This window comes from Hemitrygon akajei, chromosome 1 (genome assembly GCF_048418815.1).
Source record: "Hemitrygon akajei chromosome 1, sHemAka1.3, whole genome shotgun sequence".
NCBI classification, from domain to species: Eukaryota; Metazoa; Chordata; class Chondrichthyes; order Myliobatiformes; family Dasyatidae; genus Hemitrygon; species Hemitrygon akajei.
In genome coordinates, this window is record NC_133124.1 from 89,645,359 (window position 1) to 89,668,432 (window position 23,074).

Below are 23,074 nucleotides of genomic sequence, written 5' to 3' on the forward strand. Positions count from 1 at the left end.
AGTATAAACAATATTCAATAAACTCCTAACATTGAAAAAAGAATAGCGATTTTTAATAAAACCGGTTTGATCTTCCGAAATAATTTGGGGTAATACCTTCTCCAGCTTGGATGCCAGTAACTTGGAAAAGATCCTGGAATCTACATTCAATAAAGATATTGGTCTATAGGATGCACAGTCAGTAGGGTCTTTATCTTTCTTCAGTATTAAAGAAATGGAAGCTCTATAAAAAGATTGTGGCAGATTGCCCAATCTAATTGCTTCTTCAAAAACCCTGCATAACCAAGGAGAAAGAGTAGCGGAAAAACATTTTTAAAATTCTACTGTATACCCATCTGGACCTGGTGCTTTCCCAGAATTCATAGAGGAAATAGCCCCTTTAATTTCTGCATCCGTAATAGGAGTTTCTAATATTGAAAGATCATCTGATGATAATTTTGGAAAATTCAATTTCCCAAGAAAATCACACATGGTATTACGATCATTAGGGAATTCGGAATGATACAGGGAGGTATAAAAAATCTTGAAATGATTTATTTATCTCATCGTGGTTAACTGTCAGATCCCCATTCTGATGACGGATCTTAGTAATTTGACATTTAACCAAAGCATTCTTCAATTGACTAGCTAACAGTTTACCCGATTTATCACTATGTATATAAAATTCAGATCTGGTTTTCATTAATTGATTTTCAATCGAAGATGTAAGTAATAAACTATGTTCCGTTTGAAGTTCAACTCTTTTGTTTGTAAAGCTCCTTGCTAGGAGTAATCGAATATTTCTTGTCAATCTCTTTAATTTTATCAACCAATAAAAGAGTTTCCATCTTAATGCGTTTTCTCAGACCAACAGAATAGGAGATAATCTGTTCACGTATATATGCTTTAAAAGTGTCCCAAAGTGTTCCGCAAGAAATATCATCCGTGGAATTAGTTGAAAAGAAGAAATCAATCTGTTCCTTCATAAATTTAATAAAATCCGGATCTTGCAATAAGGTAGAATCAAATCGCCATTGTCTAGCACTAGAAGCTGTATCCGTAAATTTAATAGAAAGTTTTAATGGAGCATGGTCAGAGATGGCTATAATATCCTAATTACAACCAATTACCGATGGAATAAAACAAGAGTCAATAAAAAAAAAAATCAATTCTCAAGTAGGAATGATAAACATGTGAGAAAAATGAAAACTTTTTGTCCTTAGAATGCCGAAATCTCCAAATATCAAAAATTCCATTATCAGTCAAAAAAGAGTTAATACAAGTGGCCGACTTATTAGGTAAAGTCTGAGTAGATATAGATTTGTCCATCAAAGGATTTAAACAACAATTAAAGTCACCACCCATTATTAACTTATATTCATTTAGATTAGGTAAAGAAGTAAATAAGGACATAAAAAAATCGGGACAATCCACATTTGGAGCATAAACATTAACCATAGCAACCTTTTTGTTAAAAAGTAAGCCAGTAATTAACAGAAATCTACAATTCAGATCCGAAAGGATATCATGTTGGACAAATGCAATAGAGGAGTCAATAAAAATTGAAACTCCCTTTACTTTGGCATTCGAATTCCAATGATACTGTTGACCCCTCCAAAACCTAAAAAAGCGATAATTATCCTCCTTCCTCACATGAGTTTCTTGTACAAAAATAATATGAGCATTAAGTCTTTGGAATACTTTGAAAATCTTTTTCCGTTTAATCGGATGGTTTAAGCCATTAGTATTCCAAGAGACAAAATTAATAGTCTGAGCCATATTTCTGAAATCAACCCTTTGGTATATAAAAGATTAACCAAATTATGAACTCATGCACCTGGAAGAGGAACAAAAATAAGGGGCGGACCCGGAAGTGACGACATAGCGGACATTTTTGTAGTTTAAAATCAGCCCAAATGAAAAAACTAAAAAAAAACTAGTATAAGAACCATAAGATTTAGGAAAAGACCTCCCACCCCCCACCCAAGAAGAAAAAAGACCATCCCAGCCAGGGATAGGCTGGGAAAAAGGAAAAATGAAACTAACTCTACCCCCATATCAGCAGAAGACAAATCCATATATAAAGGATAAAAAAAAAAAGATCCACCCAAACTCTAAAGAAATAATACCGTAGATGTCGGATTATAAGCCGCTACTTTTTTCCCACATTTTGAACAGCTTTGAACACTGAGGCCTTTAATACGGAGCGGCTAATACATGATTTTTTTCATGCCGCCAAAAACATTTTGCCTCGTAACAGTAGACCAATAAAATTGATGAGTAGTTCACAGAGGTCCAATAAAATTGTACGATAAATCAAGCGCACTTTCACAATTAAATTATTGTAAATCAGTCATTTGTACTCACCCTCATCAACATGGAAAACACTCGAAGAAAAGCATTGTGCTGCCTTTATGGCAGTTATTTAGTTTATAATATTTTCGCTTAGTAATTCATTTTCTAGTTAAAGTTAGAAGTGTATTAACTATATTTGTTTTCTGTACTACATCGCGGGATGCTATGACGTCACACCCGGTTTCGCCGCGTCTTGTGGGAAAAATGCCAGTTTGCGATAAACGGGAAGGCGGGGGGGAGCACATTACGCGAGCGGCATTGGATCTGAGCGAACGCTGCTTTTAAGTTAAAGGCGATCAATAACTTTTCCTGGTAGGCTGCAGTATATATATTTTTTACCAGTCGTTAGGAGATATTGGAATGTTGTTCAGTAAAAAAGTATACGCAACGTATATTTAAAAGTAGCCGCGTTAGAGGCACGGTTCGAAAAAAAGCATTTGCAATATGTATTTGTTTATGTTACCATATGGATTTAATTAAAAGTTAAAAAATCCTCACGTGTAATATCTTTCTGTGTAAATATCTCATATTACAACGTGGGACACCTGCGGCCGAAAATCCGGTGCGGCCTGTACAAGTAAAAAATTGATTTTCTTTCTAAAATTAGAGCCAGTGGCTTTTAATCAGGTGCGCTCTGTAGTCCGGAATCTACGGTAATCACTATACTGAAACCAAACTTCTTAATATAATTAATTGTAAAAAAAACAAAAAGAATATAATCACTAGTAACTTATAAATCGGGTTAAAAACCCAAACACCAAAAAAAATGTAAACTGTGATAAGAGATCCATTATAGGAAGAAGACGAGAGATAAAAAAAAATGGCGAAATAAAAAAAACCAAAAATATTTTAGAGAAGAAACCGCCATCTTAGTAAAAAAAAAATTCACCTTCAAAGGATTAATAATAATAACCAAAGATAAAGTACAGTGGTTGAAGTAAGTAAAATAACAAGATTAGTAAGTCAAAAAAAAACTTTAACTAGAGTATAAAATATAAAGTAAACATACACCAATAGCCAAAAACAAAATCTGGTTTTGGAAATAAAAACCATCTTGCACGATCAAAATCACTCATTTATTAGGAATGAGAATCCGTAGCAGTAGGGAAGTTCTCATTCAGAAATCTTCTCGCTTCAGATGTAGAAAAAAAGACCTGCCGTGGAGCATTCGGAGGCGATATTCTGAGCTTCGCAGGGAATAAGAGCGCAGGTTTTAGATTTTTCTCATAACATTCAGACATCAGAGGTTTAAAAAGAAGCCTTGCCTTCATTACGTCTGGACTAAAATCTTCTACTAAACGGAAGTTGTGATCTTGAAATTTGACCATCCCTACACGCCGAGCCACACGAATAAGTTGCTCTTTAACATGCACATAGTGAAATCGGACAATTACAACCGGTGGTTTAGCTGAAGCACTTGTTGGTCGACGCATAATTCTGTGAAAGCAATCAAGTAACGGAGGACTGTCTGGAAATACAGAAGGGAATGCATCCTTTAAAAGTTGAGCAAAGTACTTCGAGGGGTCCCCTTGTTCAGTACCTTCCGGGAGACCAAGTATGCGTAGGTTCTGTCTCCTGGACCGATTCTCAAAGTCGACACTCTTGGCTTTAAGTGTTTCCACTTGTTTAATTGCCGAAAGTAAGTTCTGCTCCAGTTTTTCAATTATCAAATCTCGCTTCCGAGCGTCTTCTTGCAGAGTTGCGATTAGAACTTGCTGCTGGTTAACTACTGAATCCGTCTTATCCATATAAACTTGAAAAGCCTTTATATCTTGTTTAAAAATTAGTCGTTGTTCTTCAAATTTTTCATTTAAGACCTCCAATAACATTTCATAAGTCAATTCAGTACATTTAGGATCAATCTGCTTTTTTCCGTTTCCGTTAGGATTTTTCCCAGTTTCTCGCCCTTTAGATCTAAGAGCCATTTCTTCAAAAATTCACAATAAACTCTTAAAGATAAGTCCAAAAAAGTAGCAAGAATCTTTTGGTGTAGGTAAAAATAAGTTAAATAAGGGTGATCATAGGTTAAAAAAAGTAAAGGTTATGGAGCGAATCTGAAACAGTGCTCACTCCATGAGCGTCTCCTGCTGACTCCCCGGGGTGACTTCAATGTCCCTAATATTGATTGACACCTCAGTGCAAAAGGTTTCGATGGACAGAAATTTTTCGACGTATCCAGGATGGACAGTGTGTAGACAGCTGGTTAGAGGGCAGGCCAAACTGGATCTGATACTAGGCGTGATCTTAATCAGGTGGGTGAGCATTTCAGAGACAATGACCACAACTTATTGACCGTTACCACAGCCATGAACAGAGACAGGAGCAGGTGGTATGGGAAAATATTTATGGGGGAAGAGTGAATTATGACACTATTAGGCAGGAACTTCGGAGCAGCAATTGAGAGCTGATGAACTCAGGGAAATTCACAACCAAAATGAGCAGGTTTCCTAGGATTCTTGATAGATTTGTCCCATTGAAGGCAGGATGGTATGGTGAAGGAAGCATGATTCAAGAGATCCAAGAGATGCAGAACATCTAGTCAAAAAAAAAAGAAAGCAAGCAGCAAGGAAGCAAGAATCAGACAGGGCTATTGGGAATAACAAAGTAACCAGGGAGGAGCTTAAGAATAGATTGAGGAGAGTGAGAAGAAGACATGAGCTGGAAGAGACTTCGGTGGGTAGGCTTAAGGAAAATCCAAAGGCATTCTACACAAACATGAAGAACAGGAATAAAGGTAGGACTAATCAAGGATATATGTGCCTGGAGTCAGAAGAGATGGGAGAGGTCCATAATGAGTACTTTGCTTCAGTATTCACCAAAGTGATCTTGATGAACACAAGGGCAACGTAGAACCGGCTGATATGCCAGAACATATTGACATTAAGAGCATATGCTGGTACATTTGAAAAACATTTGGATAGTTAAGTCCCTGGGACTGGACAGGATATACACTGTTACTGTGAAAAATGAGGGAAAAGATTGCTTCATTCAAGAAACGTATTAGGGATGTCAGTGGTGGGAAGGTATTGGAGAGGATTTTTAGAGGCAGGATTTATGAGCATTTGGAAAAAGGGACTGATTACAGATCTACAATGTGGTTTTGTGAGGAGCAGCACATGCCTCACAAGTTTGACTGAATTATTTGAGGAAGTGACAAAACATATATACAGTTGGCCCTCCTTATCCGCGGGGGATTGGTTCTGGGACCCCTCACAGATACCAAAATTCGTGGATGCTCAAGTCCCTTATTCAACCTGTCTCAATGTGGTGGATTTTAGGACCCAGTGGAACCCCAGACCTTATTTAACCCATCTCAGTGTGGTGGACATTAGGACCTGGCGCCAGAGCTCTGAATGCGCAGTGTTTCCATTCATGAAAGTAATCACGATTGACAATAAAATGGAAATAATAAAGCGATCGGAAAGAGGTGAAACGCCATTGGTCACTGGAAAAGCGTTAGGCTACGTCGGTCAACGATCAGAAAAATTTTAAAGGATAAAGTGAGAAAGGCTCTGCCCCGATGAAAGCTACAATTATTACTAAGCAACACAGTGGAGAGCACACTAGGGAGCAATCTGTCCCAAGTCCCAAGAACTTCCGTTCCCAAGCCCAGTGCTGAAACATACGTTCTTAAGTGTTTTATATGTATAGAAAGGTAAAATATATAATTCTATACTAAGACAAACGTTTGACTAACTGACGCTAAATAATACCAGATGTACCTGTTCCAACTTACTTAGTAAGAGAACTTACGACTTTTTTTCGATCCCAATGAACGATAACCCACGCACATCCTCCCGTATACTTTAAATCACCTCTAGATTACTTATAATACCTAATACAATGTAAATGCTATGTAAAATGGTTGTTTTACTGCATTGCTTAGGGAATAACGACAAGAAAAAAAAAGTCTGTACATGCTCGAACAGCACTTCTGGGTTTTCACAATTCGCGGTTGATTGAATTTGCGCATGCGGAATCCGCAGATAAGGAGGGCCGACTGTAGTAGCAAAAGAACGGTTGTGAACCCTTTGCAATTAGCTGGTTTTCTGAATTACTCATAAAATATGGTCTGATCTTCATCCAAGTCACAATAATAGACAAACTCTATCTGCCTAAACTAGTAACTCACAAACAATTGTACTTCTCATTAATACTAAGTATACCATTTAAACAATCACAGTCTAGGTTTGAAAAAGTATGTAAACCTCTGGAGTATGCCTTCGACAAAAGATATTTGGAGTCAGGTGTACCAAACAATGAGATGAGATTGGAGGTGTGGGTGGTAGAGATGCTCTGTCTATGAAAAAGACACACAAAGTCAGGTTACTGACAGAGCCTGCTCTTCTTAAGAAAGATCTGCTTATGTGCACCATGCCTCAATCAAAACATTTCAGCAGAAATGTATGAAGCTAGAAAAGGCTAAAAAAAACATTTCTGAAGACCTAAATGTTCATCAGTACACAGCAAGAAAAATTGTCTGCAAATGAAGGAAACTCCTTACTGTTACTACTCTCCCTAGGAGTGGGCATCGTGCAAAGATTACACCAAGAGCACAACGTGCAATGCTGAAAGAGGTGAAAAAGAACCCAAGGGTAACAGCAAAAGACCTGGAGAAACCTCTAGAACTTGCTAAAGTCTCTGTTCATGTGTCCACTATAAGTAAAGCCTGAACAAGAATGTGTTCATGGAAGGACACCATGGAAGAAACCACTGCTCTCAGAAAAAATTGCTGTACATCTCAGGTTTGCAAAAGACCACCTGGATATTCCACAATGTTTCTGGGACAATGTTCTGTGGACAGATGAGACAAAAGATGAACTTCGTCTCGCCGTTAGTTTGGAGGGAAAGGGCATTGCACACCAACACCATATCTCATCCCAATTGTGAAGCATGGTGGAAGGAGCACCATAGGTTGGGGCTGTTTTGCTGCCTCAGGGCATGAACAGCTTACAATTGCTGAGGAAACAATGAATTCAAAATTATATCATGACTTTTTACAGAAGAATGTCAGGATACCTGACACTGTATCACCTGAAACTTAATAGAAGTTGACAAGACAATGCTCCAAAACACAAGAGTAAAACAACAGAACGATTTAAAAATAAGAAAATCTGTGTTTTGGAATGGCCAAGTCGGAGTCAAGTCAAGTCAACTTTTATTGTCATTTTGACCATAACTGCTGGTACAGTGCATAGTAAAAATGAGACGACGTTTTTCAGGACCATGGTTCACATGACAGTGCAAAAAACTAGACTGAACTACGTAATAAAAAAAACAGAAAGCTATACTACAGACCTACACTGGACTGCATAAAGTGCACAAAAACAGTGCAGACATTACAATAAATAATAAACAGGACAGTAGGGCAAGGTGTCAGTCCAGACCTTAATCCAATTAACATGCTGTAGCATTACCTGAAAAGGTCTGTTCATGCAAGACATTTCAGAAATATTGATGAACTGAAACAGGTTTGTATGGAGGAATTGTCTAAGATTCCTCCTTGCCAATGTGCAACTCTGATCAGCAGCTACAGGATAAGTTTGGTGGAGATTACTGCTGCTAAAGGAGGTTCGACCAGTTATTAAGTACAAGTTTCACATACTTCTCCAGCTGGACTGTGAATGATTAAACAATGTGTTCAATAAAGACATGAAAAGTACAATTGTTTGTGTTATTAGTTCAGGCAGATCTATTACTGTGACTTAAATGAAGATCAGACACATTTTATGAGTAATTAATGCACAAAAGTTTCAACTTGTTCATGGATAAAGATAGGTCTGGTCCTCGGGTTGAAGTTCTAAACTGGAAAATGGCCAAATTTGAAGAAATGAGAAAGGATCTAAAAAGCGTAGATTGGGACAGGTTGTTCTCTGGCAAGGATGTGACTGGTAAGTGGGAGGCCTTCAAAGGAGAAATTTTGAGAGTGCAGAGTTTGTATGTTCCTGTCAGGGTTAAAGGCAAAATGAATAAGAATAAAGAACCTTGGTTCTCGAGGGATATTGGAACTCTGAAAAAGAAGGAGAGAGATATGTATAACGTATAGGCAACAGGGAGGAAATAAGATGCTTGAGGAGTATAAAAAGAGTAAGAAAATACTCAAGAAAGAAATCAGGAGGGCTAAAAGAAGACATGAGGTTGCTTTGGCAGCCAGGGTGAAGGATAATCCTAAAAGCTTCTACAGGTATGTTAAAAGCAATAGGATAGTAAGGGATAAAATTGGTCCTCTTTAAGATCAGAGTGGTATGGAACCAAAAGAAATGGGAGAGATATTAAATGAGTTTTTTGCATTTGTATTTACCAAGGAAACTGGAATGGAGTCTGTGGTGTTACGTACCCATGACACGTGACAGTGGTACCCTTGTCACGTGACTGGGGTTGAAGTTATACTGGACTTGAGGTAATGGTCTTGTGATGGTGGAGTGATGTCATTTTCCTGCCAGTAGAGGTCATGTGACAGGTTTTTTTTTCACAGGTTATAAAAGGAAGACCCACCCTGTGGGGAGGGGCAGTTCGTGGCTGGATTTGCCAAGTTGACTTCATGCCACTGCGTGATTTAATGTGATGACGCAGTTTAGTTAAAAAATTAAGTTTTATATAATGCCTAAAGTTTAAAAGGTCATTGCCAGCAGTTTCTTTGCTGGTGGAGAGTGAAGATAAGAATTTGGAAGTTAAAGATCGAGGAGAATCGATTTTCGACGGTGGATTGGTTTCAACCTTATTTGATCCTCATTCGGAAGGATTCCGTTGACTATTCTTGCTGTTAATCCCTGGGATGACCAGAAAGGATTTGAGAATAGTGTGGAAGGAAAGGTCAGTGCCTTTAAACCGTTACATTTCATAAAAGTATTCATGGGAAAAGTTCGACGCTGGGGATCGAAGGAAAACGACGTGGAAGAGAATTTGAATCGCCTTAAAAAGTCTCTCCTTTTAAAATGGACTGTGAGCTTTTGAACTTTCGGCATACCACTTTAAAGAACTTTTTTTTCAACATCGCTGTAAGAACTGTTTTGGCTGCATCGCTTTAAGAACTGTTTAAGCTGTCGCACAGCAGCTGTTTTCCGGTTACGTTTGAGTTTGTTTACTTTTGGGGGGTTTGTTTTAGTGTTTAATAAACGTGTTATTTGTTATAAAAACCCTTTGCCTAACTCATATATATTTATTGTTGCCTGAATACGTAACAGTGGAAACAAGGCAAACAAGTGGGGAGGTCATGGAACTTATACAGATTAAAGAGGAGGAGGTGCTTGCTGTCTTGAAGCAAATCAGAGTAGATAAATCCCCAGGACCTGACAGGGTATCCCCTCAGACCTTGAAGGAGACTAGTGTTGAAATTGCAGGGGCCCTGGCAAAAATATTTAAAATGTCGATATCCACGGGTCAGGTGCAGGAGGATTGGAGGATAGCTCATGTAGTTCCATTGTTTAAAAAAGACTCAATAAGTAAACCAGGAAATTATAGGCCAGTAAGTTCGACATCCGTAGTAGGTAAATTATTGGAAGGAATACTAAGAGATAGGATCTACAAGTATTTGGATAGACAGGGACTTATTAGAAAAAGTCAGCATGGCTTTGTGCGTGGTAGGTCGTGTTTAACCAATCGATTAGAGTTTTTCAAGGAAGTTACCAGGAAAGTGGATGAAGGGAATGCAGTGGATGTTGTATACATGGACTTCAGTAAGGCCTTTGACAAGGTCCTGCATGGGAGGTTAGTTAGGAACATTCAGTCGCTAGGTATACGTAGACAGGTAGTAAATTGGATTAGACATTGGCTCAATAGAAAAAGCCAGAGAGTGGTAATGGAGGATTGCTACTCTGAGTGGAGGCCTGTGACTAGTGGTGTGCCACAGGGATCAGTGCTGGGTCCATTGTTATTTGTCATCTATATCAACAATCTGGATGATAATGTGGCAAATTGGATCAGCAAATTTGCTGATGATACAAAGATTGGAGGTGTAGTGGACAGTGGGGAAGGTTTTCAAAGCTTGCAGAGGGATTTGGACCAGTTGGAGGAATGGGCTGAAAAATGGCAGATGGAGTTTAATGCGGACAAGTGTGAGGTATTGTACTTTGGAAGGTCAAACCAAGGTAGAAGATACAAGGTAAATGGTAGGACACAGAGGAGTACATTAGAGCAGAGGGATCTGGGAGTACAGATACATAATTCCCTAAAAGTGGCGTCACAGGTAGATAGGGTCGTAAAGACAGCTTTTGGTACATTGGCCTTTATAAATCAAAGTTTGAGTATAAGAGTTGGAATGTAATGGTGAGGTTGTATAAGACATTGGTGAGACCGAATTTGGAGTATTGTGTGCAGTTTTGGTCACCTAATTACAGGAAGGATATTAATAAGGTTGTAAGAGTGCAGAGAAGGTTTACAAGGATGTTGCTGGGACTTGGGAAACTGAGTTACAGAGAAGGTTGAATAGGTTAGGACTTTATTCCCTGGAGCGTAGGAGAATGAGGGGTGATTTGATAGAGGTGTATAAAATTACGATGGGTATAGATAGAGAGAATGCAAGCAGGCTTTTTCCACTGAGGCTAGGGGAGGAAAAAAAACAGAAGTCATAGGTTAAGGGTGAAGGGGGAAAAATTTAAAGGGAACATTGGGGGAGCTTCTTCACGCAGAGAGTGGTGGGAGTGTGGAATGAGCTGCCAGCTGAAGTGGTGAATGCGGGCTTACTTTTGACATTTAAGAAAAGCTTGGACAGGTATATGGATGAGAGGGGTTTGGAGGGACCCAGGTGCAGGTCAGTGGGACTAGGCAGAAAAATGGTTCGGCTAGCCAAGAAGGGCCAAAGGGCCTGTTTCTGCGCTGTAATGTTCTACGGTTCTAAAACCAGATCATTGCAAAGGGTTCACAAACTTTTTTTGAAACTGTAGATGATGGCAGAGCAGTGGATGTGCTGTATCTGGATTTCAGTAAGGTATTTGACAAGGTTCACCATAGCAGGCTCATTTAGAAAGTCAGGGGACATGGAATACATGGATTCAATATTGGCTTGCCCACAGAAGGCAGAGTGTAGTAGTAAATGGAGCGTATTCTGTGTGGAGGTCAGTGACCAATGGTATATCATAAGAATCTGCTCTGGGATCTCTGCCTTTTGTGATTTTTATGAATGATTTAGTTGAGGAAGTGTAAAGATGAATTATTAAGTACATAGATGATACAAAGACTGGTGGTGTTGTGGATAGTTTAGAAGGTTGTTGTATCTTACAACAGGACATTGATAGAATGCTGGGCTGAGAAATAGCAGATGGACTTCATGGATGGAGTCACATGCTTCATCTGGAAGTGCATCAACGACGTTCTCTCCAGAAGTTGGTCAGGGTCTTCCCGAACTAGAAACCCTGGATCAATAATTCTGTGCGAGCAGCACTTACCACACAACACATAACTTACACTGTCATCAATCAGGAGCTCAAGAAAAGCAACTACGATCTGCGCAAAGCAATCAAGGCTGTGAGACAATACTGGGACGAGACTGAGTCAAGATTCGCAACAAACAGAAATCCCAAGTATTTAATCTCAAACGTGGCACCCCTCAGGGATGCCCCTTAAGTCCCTTTCTCTTTGATTTGGCTATAGAACCCCTGGCGATAGCATTTCAAAACTGTCCTGAATTAACCGGGATTTGGAGAGGGGGTGTTGAGCATAAAGTTTCTCTCTATGCTGATGACTTATTATTCTTTCTCTCAAATCCGTCTACATCCTTACCTCTAATGTTTTCACTTCTTGACCAGTTTAGCCAGATCTGTGGCTATAAACTCAACTTACATAAGAGTGAACTTTTCCCAATTAATAAAGAAGCACAAGAACTAATATTTCATGATCTCCCTTTTAAAGTAGTCCATAATCAATTTACTTATCTTGGAATTACAGTCACAAGGAAGTTTAAAGATCTCTTTCGTGAAAACTTTGTCAATCTTTCATATGCTATAAAACAGAGTCTGGTACAATGGTCACCTCTATCTATGTCCTTGGTAGGTCGTATTAATGTTGTTAAAATGTATGTTCTTCCCAAATTTTTATACTTATTTCAATCTATCCCAATTTTTATTCCTAAATCTTTTTTTGATTCCTTAGACTCTATTATTTTGTCATATCTGTGGCAGAATAAGCGCTCTAGAATTAATAAAATCCACCTCCAAAAATCTAAAAAAGAGGGTGGCATGGCTTTACCTAACTTTCGCTTATATTACTGGGCAGCTAATATACGTTGTGCTGCCTTCTGGTCTTTCTTCCACGGTCAACCCGAGTGTCCTAACTGGGTGGCAATGGAGTTGAGCTCCACTAAAGAATTATCTATATCTGCACTTCTTGGCTCTGCACTCCCTAGCAGTCTGCCCAGATCAATAGCTAATCCTCTGGTCAGACACACTTTGCGTATATGGGCTCAGTTCAGGAAATGCTATGGTTTCCAGGGGTTTTCCGTTTCTAGCCCTGTCGCACATAATCACCTTTTTTTTACCTACTACGTACGATTCAGCATTCCATGTTTGGTACAGGAAGGGCATTAGACATTTTGAAGATCTCTTCATTAATAATCGCTTCGCTTCTTTTCAGCAGCTCTCCGTTAAGTTCAACCTGCCTAATGCTCACTTTTTCAGATACCTCCAAATCCGACACTTTACTGCTCCTTTAATTCCTAACTTTCCTGAAATGCCTACGAAAAATGCTATGGACCTATTTCTTTCCATTAATCCACTAGGTAAAGGTTTAATTTCAATTATCCGAGATAAACTAGCAGCCTTACGACGGGCCCCTGTGGATAAAATTAAAATGGCCTGGGAGCAGGACTTAAATATCTCCTTATCCGAGGAGAGCTGGGACTCAGTTCTCAAATCGGTCAACTCAACCTCCCTTTGTGCTCGCCATTGCCTTTTACAGTTTAAGATTGTTCATAGAGCCCATATGTCTAAATCTAAACTACCTCGATTCTACCCTGGCATTAGTCCGCTTTGTGATAAATGCAAGAGGGGCATGGCCTCTCTCATCCACATGTACTGGTTCTGTCCTTGCTTGGAGAAATTCTGGAAAGATGTCTTCACTACATTATCGGGTATTCTGAATCAGCACCTAGAACCTAACCCCTTAATTGCTCTGTTCGGTTTTTGGGGCGAGACAGATTTATGTCTGGGTCCGACCAAATGCCGAATACTATCCTTTGCCTCTCTCCTGGCGAGACGCTTGATCCTCCTCAGATGGAGAGATGTTGCCCCGCCCACTCATGCGCAATGGCTTAACGACATTATGGCCTGCTTGGACCTCGAAAAAATTCATTATTCAGTTCTTAATTCGGATCTAAAGTTCCATAAGGTCTGGGGACCTTTTATCGAGTACTTTCATAACCTTCCTCTTGACTAGGGTTTTTTTTCTTCTTTTCGGTCCCTTGCTTTCAGCTCCCTTTTTCTTTTTTTTCTGGTAGTAGGCATTATTATCCTCTGTTACTAAGTGTATTCACAGTCTGGGAGTTTGACTGTCCTGACTTATACTCTCTATATTGTGTGGTGGTTGGTCTGGAGTTGTTGTTGTTTTTTTCTTGTGTTGTGGGGATTGGGGAGGACACTAAGCTCACTTGTCTTTAATTTAGATGCTTTTTTGTTAAATTCTCTTCGTTTGTAGCATATTGTTATTGTATGCTTAATCTTGCACCGTATTAATGCTCCCCACTGGGATTTGGGGCTTTTAATTTTGTAAAATGTTTTGAAAAACTAATAAAAAAAATTTTTTTTAAAAAGATTCGCAACGAATAGCACACGTGACTTGTGGCAAGGGTTGCATACCATCACAGACTTCAAAACCAAACATAATGGTGCCGCCAACATCATGGCCTCTCTCCCAGATATACTCAATTACTTTTATGCTCAGTTCAAGGTTGCTAACTCTTAAGCCTCCGAAGAAAGCCACCACTACAACCTGGTCATCTGAGGCACGATGTTTCCAAGTGGACAATCACAAGGCTGCGGGACCCAACAGCATCCCAGGACAAGTACTCAGGATGTGTGCAGCACAACTGACAGGTGTGTTTACAGACATTTTTAATCACTCCCTCTCCCAGTGTAGAGTGCCCTCCTGCTTGAAATTATCCATCATTGTCCCGGTACCAAAAAAGACCAAGGTAACGTGCCTGAATGACTGGTATCCTGTCGCACTCACCTCAATAACATATGCAGCATGCTACCACCTAAACTGGACCCCCTTACAATTTGTCTACTGACACAATCGATCAACAGATGACCCAACAGCCACTGCTCAACATACCTAGACTATAGTTCAGCATTCAACACCATAATTCCATCCAGGCTTGACAGGAAGCTCAGAAACCTCGGTGTTGACCCTGCCTTGTGCAGCTGGATCCTGGACTTACTGTCACATCACCGGCAGGTCGTAAGAGTGGGCTCCCTCACCTCCACCCCTCTCTCAACACAGGAGCCCCTCAGAGCTGTGTACTAAGTCCCCTTCTTTACTTCCTGTATACCCATGACTGTGTCACCACCCACAGCTCTCATCTGCTAATTAAGTTTGCTGACAACACTACACTGATTAGCCTACAGGGAAGAAGTCATGTCTCTGACACAGTGGTGTCAAGAAATCAACCTCTCCCTCAGTGTCACAAAAACAAAGGAGCTGGTTGTGGATTACAGAAGGATTGGAGGTGGACTAACCCCTACTGACATCAATCAATGGTTGAGAGGGTAAGCAGCTTTAAGTTACTCGGCATCCACATCACCGAGGACCTCACGTGATCTGTACACATCAGCTGTGTGGTGAAAAAGGCACAACAGCACCTCTTTCACCTTAGACGGTTGAGGAAGTTTGGTATGGGCCCTCTAATCCCAAGAACTTTCTGCAGGGGCACAATTGAGAGCATCCTGACTGACTGCATCACTGCCTGGTATGAGAACTGTACCTCACTTAATCGCAGGACTCTGCAGAGAGTGGTGCGGACAGCCCATCGCACCTGTGGTTGTGAAATTCCCATGATGCAGGTCATTTACAAGGACAGGTGTGTAAAAAGGCCCTGTAGTATCATTGAGGACCCAAGTCAACCCAACCACAATCTATTCCAGCTGCTACCATCTGGGAAACGGTACCTCAGCATAAAAGCCAGGATCAATAGGCTCCCAAAAAGCATCTTCCACCAGGCCATCAGACTGATTAACTCACGCTGATATGAGTGTACTCCATATTACATTGACTGTTCTATTTATTATAAATCACTATGATTGCACATTTAGACTGAGATGTAAGGGAAAGATTTTTATTCCTCATGAATGTGAAGGATGTAAGAAATAAAGTCAATTCAATCCAGAAAAAGAGTGAAGTGATTCACTTTAGAAGGTTGAATTCAAAGGCAGAATAAAGGATTAACAGCAGGATTCTTAACAGTATGGAGGAACAGAGTGATTTTGGGGTCCATATCCATTGAACCCTCAGTGCCAGTGATAGGGTGGTTAATGCGCCCTTATTAGTTGAGTGACTGAGTTCAAGAACCACAAGGTAATGTTGCCACTGTATAAGACTCTGGTTAAGCCACACTTGGAATCTTGTGTTCAGTTTGGTTGCCTCATTATAGAAATGTTGCGGATGCTTTAGAGAGAATGCAGAAATTTACCAGGATGATGCCTGGCTTAGAAAGTATGTCTTATGAGGGAAGTCTGCACAATCTAGAGCTTTTCTCTTTGGAGAGGAGGATGAGAGGTGACTTCATAGAGGTATACAGTGATAAGAAGCAAATATCAAGTGGACAGACAGAAACTTTTCCCCCCCTAAGACAGGAATGGCTAATACAAAGGGGAATAACATTAAGGTTTTGGGAGGAAAGTATGGGTTGATGTGTCAGAGGTAGTTTTTTTTTATTTACAGAGCGTGATACGTGCATGGGATGTGTTGCCAGATATGGTGTTAGAGGTAGATACATTAAGGGGCATTTAAGAGATTCTTAGATAGGGCCATGGATGAACGAAAAATAGAGGGCAATATGAGAGAGAAGGGTTAGGTTGATCTTGGTGAACGTTAAAGTGGCAGCACAACGGTGTGAGCTGAAGAGCCTGTTCTGTACTGTTCTGTGCTCCAAATCAATTAGGTTATGTTTTCCAGTAACTTTCAACTATCACAGTATGCAATAAAGGTATCTCCCAAAATAACCAACTCACCAGTTTACTGATCTCATCTTGTCTGTCTGGTGCAGATCTAGCAGTGGCTCTAATCATAGTCGAGGTTTGATTGTCTGTCAGCTTTTTTATACATCTCTGTCCAGCTACAATATTACACACCTGTGATAAAACCAATTATGACTACCATTAAAATTATTTTACAGCAATCAGAAAATTGTAGAAATAAAAGATAGGAAATGTTGGAAAACAGTACACAGATGAGATAGCATTTGTAGAAACAAGTTAACATTGTTCTTCATCAGTGTCTATTTTAGTGTGAATGGAAATAAATATCTACTACTAATAGAAATTAATGTTGCATGTTAAAATGGCAAATCTTTGATATATTGAATAGTTTAAAAAAAAAAAAAATATTGTCACTGTTTGCTTAATTTTACTCCATCCTTCTAATGTTGAACATAACATTCTGCATCAAAATGAATGGACACTCAATTTACTTTCAATTCAATTTGCAATCTAAGTGGTGCTGTCAGAGGGATAGATCAGTTGAGACAGTTCTGCCTGTAAGGTCTCCAATTTCATCTGTGAACCAGCTTCCAGTAATATTGTAAAAGTACATATTACTGGGATGTTAACTAAAGCAGCACCAAATGTGACAAAGAAAACTAAGATGGAGATAGAAGGTTTAAGGGCAAGCTGAAATACTACTTGCAAAGACAGTACAAATTTTAGATTAGTAAAATTTGTAATTATCGCACATATTACACTTAATTTATAAACTACCACATTCAATTTTATTATAAAGGTTGACTTAAAGCTGTGTATGAAATGACTAACTTACCTCAAGGGGAAGATAAGTGTGTTTTTGTTCCTGTCCAACTTGTAGACACGGTAAATGAGGATAGCGTAGATTTAGTTTGTGCTTATCCTTGAAATATTGTGCTACTGTGCATTCAACAGTCTGCCCGTTCTCCTGTTGAAGAGGGAATCTACAGCAATTCAAAAAAAAAAGACAAAATAAGACTTAACAATCCCACAAACCCAATTTTAAAAATTTAAATATATTTCAGGAAACATGATAATTAACAAATAAACAGCATTCCTATTTAAAGTGACCTTTAATTAGAAAAGGTTACAAGAATAATGTGCCAGAAAGTTCTCAAATGTCAAAACATCATTGTTCTGTTACCACGACTAGGAATTAGTTATGATCAGCTTTAGTTTTACACTGTATTGGAAATGAGACCAATCACAGTCCTACAACTGCTTGAATCCACAATTTCTACAGATTCATACATAAAAAATTCACTGTACTTACAGTCAAATGGTAAATTTCACTTAAACATACCTATATTGGCTAATTCAATTCCAAGAATGACACGTTTGAAGATTGAAAAAAAAATTCAATTCAACACTTCATTTACAGTTAAGTGTCTTACGTTTGATGACTTGCAGGCCTTCTGGTAACATTGCATACTCGATACTTTCTCTTCATTTGTCCACAATGAGTTATTTCCACCTTAAGTCCTAAACAAAATTAAATCAAGAGTTTTTCAGATGGTAGACTGAATACTCATATAGCGCCCAGAGATATTAAGTACCATACAAGAGTGCATTCAGTTTATTGCACTAATGCTAGCTTCTTGGCATTGGTATTTAACAATTAGAATTCTGCACTCTCTCCCTGTAGGGCTGAAGTGTTATTCAAATTTCCTTTTTAAAGTTCCAACTGAAAGTGTTTTGACAATATTCAAGCAAAGCAGATCATAACTCACCATCTATAAAACAGCATTTCTGTCATCTCAGTGAATCTACAACTTTAGTCAGTGCAAAATGCTGATATTTACCCCCATCAAAACTGGATGTTGTTTTGAAGAATCCCATCAAGTATTCCCTTCAACCCTTTCTCCTCCAAGGACAACAATCTCAGTTTCTCCATCCTTTCCCTAAAACTCCCTCATTCTCTGTACCTCTGCTCAGTCTTTAACAATTCATGAAGTTGGCACCAAGAATACAAGATTCAAGCTGTAATCCAATCAGCATTTCAAAGTTTAGCTGTAATTTCTCTATGCATTCATTAATATAGCCATGTTGTTGTGAAACTGTCTTCCCAATTCATAGTCACTCCCAGGACTCTATTCCTTGTTTCCCTTTAAAATATATGTTGCCCCACTCCCTGACCCTACCAAAACACAACTGTTTGGTAAATAGCATTGGTCTCACCTGACCACTTCACAAACCACCTGAAGTCTACTGTTTTCTTATGAATACTGTTTATAGATACTATGTGCCAGTGAAGCTGCTGCCAATAATTTTTTTTTTACTGATATGGCCATCTGACACCTCCCTCTCCCTTATTAGGGAGATAACTTGTGGGTTGTCGAATGCTGGATGAATTGCAATAGTCTTTGGGGTAACTGCAAGGTCTCTGTCTTTGCTATTGCTTAGCTCACGCTTGTGCTCGGTAGCGGGTGCGCTTTTTGTTTTGCTGATGAGGGGAGGGGGGAGTTGGGGGGAGGGGACTTCAGGGTTCTCACGTTTAACTGTCATTCATTCTTTGGGGCACTTCTCTGTTTTCGTGGATGTTTTGCGAAGAAAAAGCATTTCAGGACGTATATTGTATACATTTCTCTAACATTAAATTGAACCTTTGACTTGACTTGCAATTTGTCGCACTGCTTACTACATTTCAGAACTTGTGCCATCTGTAAACTTTGAAATGATGCAATATATTTCCCCAAAGTTGGCTAAATGTAACAGGATGGGAGCTAAAATATACACCAATATACACCAATACCAAAATATACTTTCCTCCAGTTTGAAAAAACAACCAGTGATTCACTATTTCTGTATTCATGCTGTCATTATATCTCTGATCCCATGACTGACATTTTTACTGCTTGTATTATATGGTACTTTGTCAGACACTTATTGAGGAAAACAATTAATATAGCCAATGTTGCTGCAAATCTGTATTCCCAATTCATAATGCACTTGCCTCCAAGACTCTAATCCTAGATTCCCTTTAAAATATATGTTGCCCCACCAACTACATCAACCCTCAATAGTATTATTCTTATATGAAATAAGCAGGAAATGCTTGTGATATTAAAATGAAGCAACATCCGTAGAGAGCCTACAAAAACTCTATCCTGCAGTGATTTCCAATGTATGTGCTAGAAAGCAGAGAGCATGCAAGATTTGAGGGGGAAATAATAATTCCCTCATTAGAAAATACTTAAGAAATGGGTTTAATTTGTGTCATAAAATGTTATTACCTGGAACCTGCACCACACCAATGTAACCATTTCTTTCTATCGAAATTAATGGAAACATTAAATCAGCACTCGCAAGGACGTTGGAACTCTGCCAATGGACTCCATTAGTTCAGCAACAGATTTTACTCTGGAAGTCCTCAGAAAGAATTTATCAAGATGATCTACTTACTACATGACCTTCAGTGTTATGTGTGGAATTGCTAACACTCATGAAAACCCAAATTCATATTGAATTTCATTAGAGCTTGTTTCACAAGTGCTCAACAGTGATAAATAAGGACAAAATGCAAAGGAGTGGAGAGAAAAAGACTAGATTAAACATTGATGTTTAAAATCATAAAATCTTTTGTTCCAGTAAATATAAAGGTAAACTACTTCTAATAGCCAAAGACCTCAGAAAATGAACTATGATTGGCAGGAAACGAGCACAAGGAAATATTTTACAAAGAAATAAGCTGCTGTACTTTGGAATGGAGTATGGGCGAAAGGTGGTGAAGAAAAGGAGTACTAAGGAGGAGTTGGACGAAAAAGATGCAGACAGTGCAAAGAAGTGCCTTGAGAAAATGATCAGTTGGATCAGACAGCAGACATTAATTTCAAAGGCACCAACCAAATGGAGCTTCAGATCAAAAACATTTGTTTCAGCCAGGAAGACATCTGTATTCATAACAAAAGAAAACAAAGGCAAATAAAGCGCAGCACAAAAATGTGAAAATTAATTAACAGATCAACCACTGATGCTCAGTAAAATTATACTGACCATGTCAGCTTCTTAAGATAGTGCCGTGGAATATCACTGATTCAGATGTCCTCTACTCTCCATCACACATATTTAAATGTGTCACAAGACTCTATGCCAGAGGAGCAGAATTAAGCCATTCTGCCAAACAAGTCTTCTCTGTCATTCCATTATGGCTGATTTATTATACCTCTCCACCCTATTCTCTGAACTTACTCCCTTACTAATCAAGAACCTATCAACCTCTGCTTTAAATAAATCCAGTGACTTGGCCTCCACAGTGGTTCATGGCAATGAATCTTACAGATCCTCAGCTCTATTCCAAAGGGATGTTCTCCTATTCTGAGCTGTCCCCTCTGGTCCTAACTTCCTCATTATAGGAAACATCCTCTCCATGTCCACTCAATCTAGGCCTTTCAGAGATCCCCCTTCATTCTTCAAAACTCCAATCAGTACAGTCCGAGAGCCATCATATGTCAGAATCAGAATCAGAATCAGAATCAGGTTTATTATCACTGGCACGTGACATGAAATCTGTTAACTTAGCAGCAGCAGTTCAATGCAATACATAATCTAGCACAGAGAGAGAAAAAATAACATAAAACATAATAAACAAGTAAATCAATTACATATATTGAAAAGCTTATTTAAAAAGTGTGCAGCCAAGGAACCAAAAAGAGCAATCAGAGGGTTAGGTTCTAAGTGGCAATTCAGAATATGGGATAAGGTTAGGAAAACATCTCTCCAAAATTTCTCTAGACTAGGGCAGGTCCAGTACATATGAATAAGAGAAGCCTCGCCACTTTTGCACTTGTCACAAACAGGACTTAGGTTAGAGTAAAATCAGGACAATTTAGATTTGGACATGTGAGCCCTATGTACAATCTTAAACTGTAAAAGACAGTGGCGAGCACAAAGAGAAGTTGAGTTAACTGACTTGAGAATTGAGACTCAGACCACATCAGATAAGGAAATATTTAAGTCATGCTCCCAAGCCATTCTAATTTTATCAAAGGGGCACGCCATAAAGGCACTAATTTATCACGAATAAAAGATATTAAGCCCTTACCCAGTGGATTAATAGAAAGAAACAAGTCCACAGTGTTTTTCTCAGACATCTCAGGAAAGTTGGGTAACAAAGGATTAATGAAGATTTGGAGATACCTAAAGAAATGGGCATTAGGTAGATTAAACTTAGCAGAAAATTGTTGAAAAGATGCGAAACGATTATCAATGAAAAGATCTTCAAAATGCCTAATGCCCTTTCTGTACCAATCCTAAAATGTTGAATCGTGCATAGAAGGTAAAAAAAAAGGATGATTATGTAAAATAGGACGAGAAAGGGAAAAACCATGGAAACCATTAAGTTTCCTAAACTGGACCCATATTCGCAGAGTATGTCTGACAAGAGGGTTAATAATTAGTCTAGGCAAACTACAAGGGAGTGCAGATCCAAGAAGTGCAGAAATAGAGAGATCTTTAGAAAAGTTCAGCTCCACGCTCTGATTGCTCATTTTGGTTCCTTGGCTGAGACAGATATACATTTGAGTCCGACTAAATGTCAAACATTATCTTTTGCTTCTCTTCGGGCTAGATGTTTAATTCTTCTTAGGTGGAGAGATGTTGCCCCACCCACGCATGCTCAATGGCTTAAGGTTATTATGTCCTGTTTAGACCTTGAAAAAATTCACTGCTCACTTCTTAATTCGGACATAAAGTTTCATAAGGTGTGAGGACCTTTTCTTGAATATTTTCATAACTTTTCCTTAGACTAAGTTTTTTTTTCAGTCCCTTACTTTCAGCTTTTTTTTCTTGGTAGTAGGCATCATTATCTTTTGCTCATATTTTCATGTACAGTTTTGGGGGTTTGAATGTTCTGATTTACATTTTCTACATTTTGATGTGGTTGGTCTGGAGTTCTTTTTTTCTTGCGGGGGGTGGGTACTAACTTTACACGACTTTAGTTTGGGTGCTTTTTTATCATTATTTTGAATCATATTATCATTGTGTTGTTATCTTGCACTGTATTAATCTCTTATTTTGGTCTTGGTGTTTTTTTTGTTTTAGTGTTGTAGAAATGCATAAAATATCAATTTAAAAAAAAATTTAAAAAGTGTGCAAAAACAGAAATACTGTATAAATTTAAAAAAAAGTGAAGTAGTGTCCAAACCTTCAAAGTCCATTTAGGAACCGAATGGCAGAGGGGAAGAAGCTGCTCCTGAACCGCTGAGTGTGTACCTTCAGGTTTCTGTACCTCCTACATGATGGTGACAGTGAGAAAAGGGCATGCCCTGGGTGCTGGAGGTCCATAATAAAGGACGCTGCCTTTCCGAGACACCGCTTCCTAAAGATGTCCTGGATACTTCGTAGGCTGGTACCCAAGATGGAGCTGATTAGATTTACAACCTTCTGCACCTTCTTTTGGTCCTGTGCAGTAGCCTCTCCATACCAGACAGTGCTGCAACCTGTCAAAATGCTCTCTACAGTACAACTATAGAAGTTTTTGACATATTTGTTGACATGCCAAATCTCTTCAAACTCCTAATAAAGTATAGCCGCTGTCTTGCCTTCTTTATGACTACATCAATATGCTGGGACCAGGT

The 23,074-nt window shown here is 38.9% G+C and overlaps 1 protein-coding gene across 1 annotated transcript in view; it reads right to left on the reverse strand.

Annotated features, from left to right (window-relative positions):
* The window catches only part of ago2 (argonaute RISC catalytic component 2), a 125,779-nt gene that overhangs the window by 59,085 nt on the left and 43,620 nt on the right, over positions 1-23,074 (reverse strand). The window contains exons 7-9 of the mRNA XM_073047679.1: positions 17,894-17,981; positions 17,296-17,443; positions 16,494-16,613 (exon numbers count right to left, since the gene is read on the reverse strand). Of these exons, the coding sequence (XP_072903780.1) occupies positions 16,494-16,613; positions 17,296-17,443; positions 17,894-17,981 (356 nt within the window). The remainder of the gene's footprint in view (positions 1-16,493; positions 16,614-17,295; positions 17,444-17,893; positions 17,982-23,074) is intronic.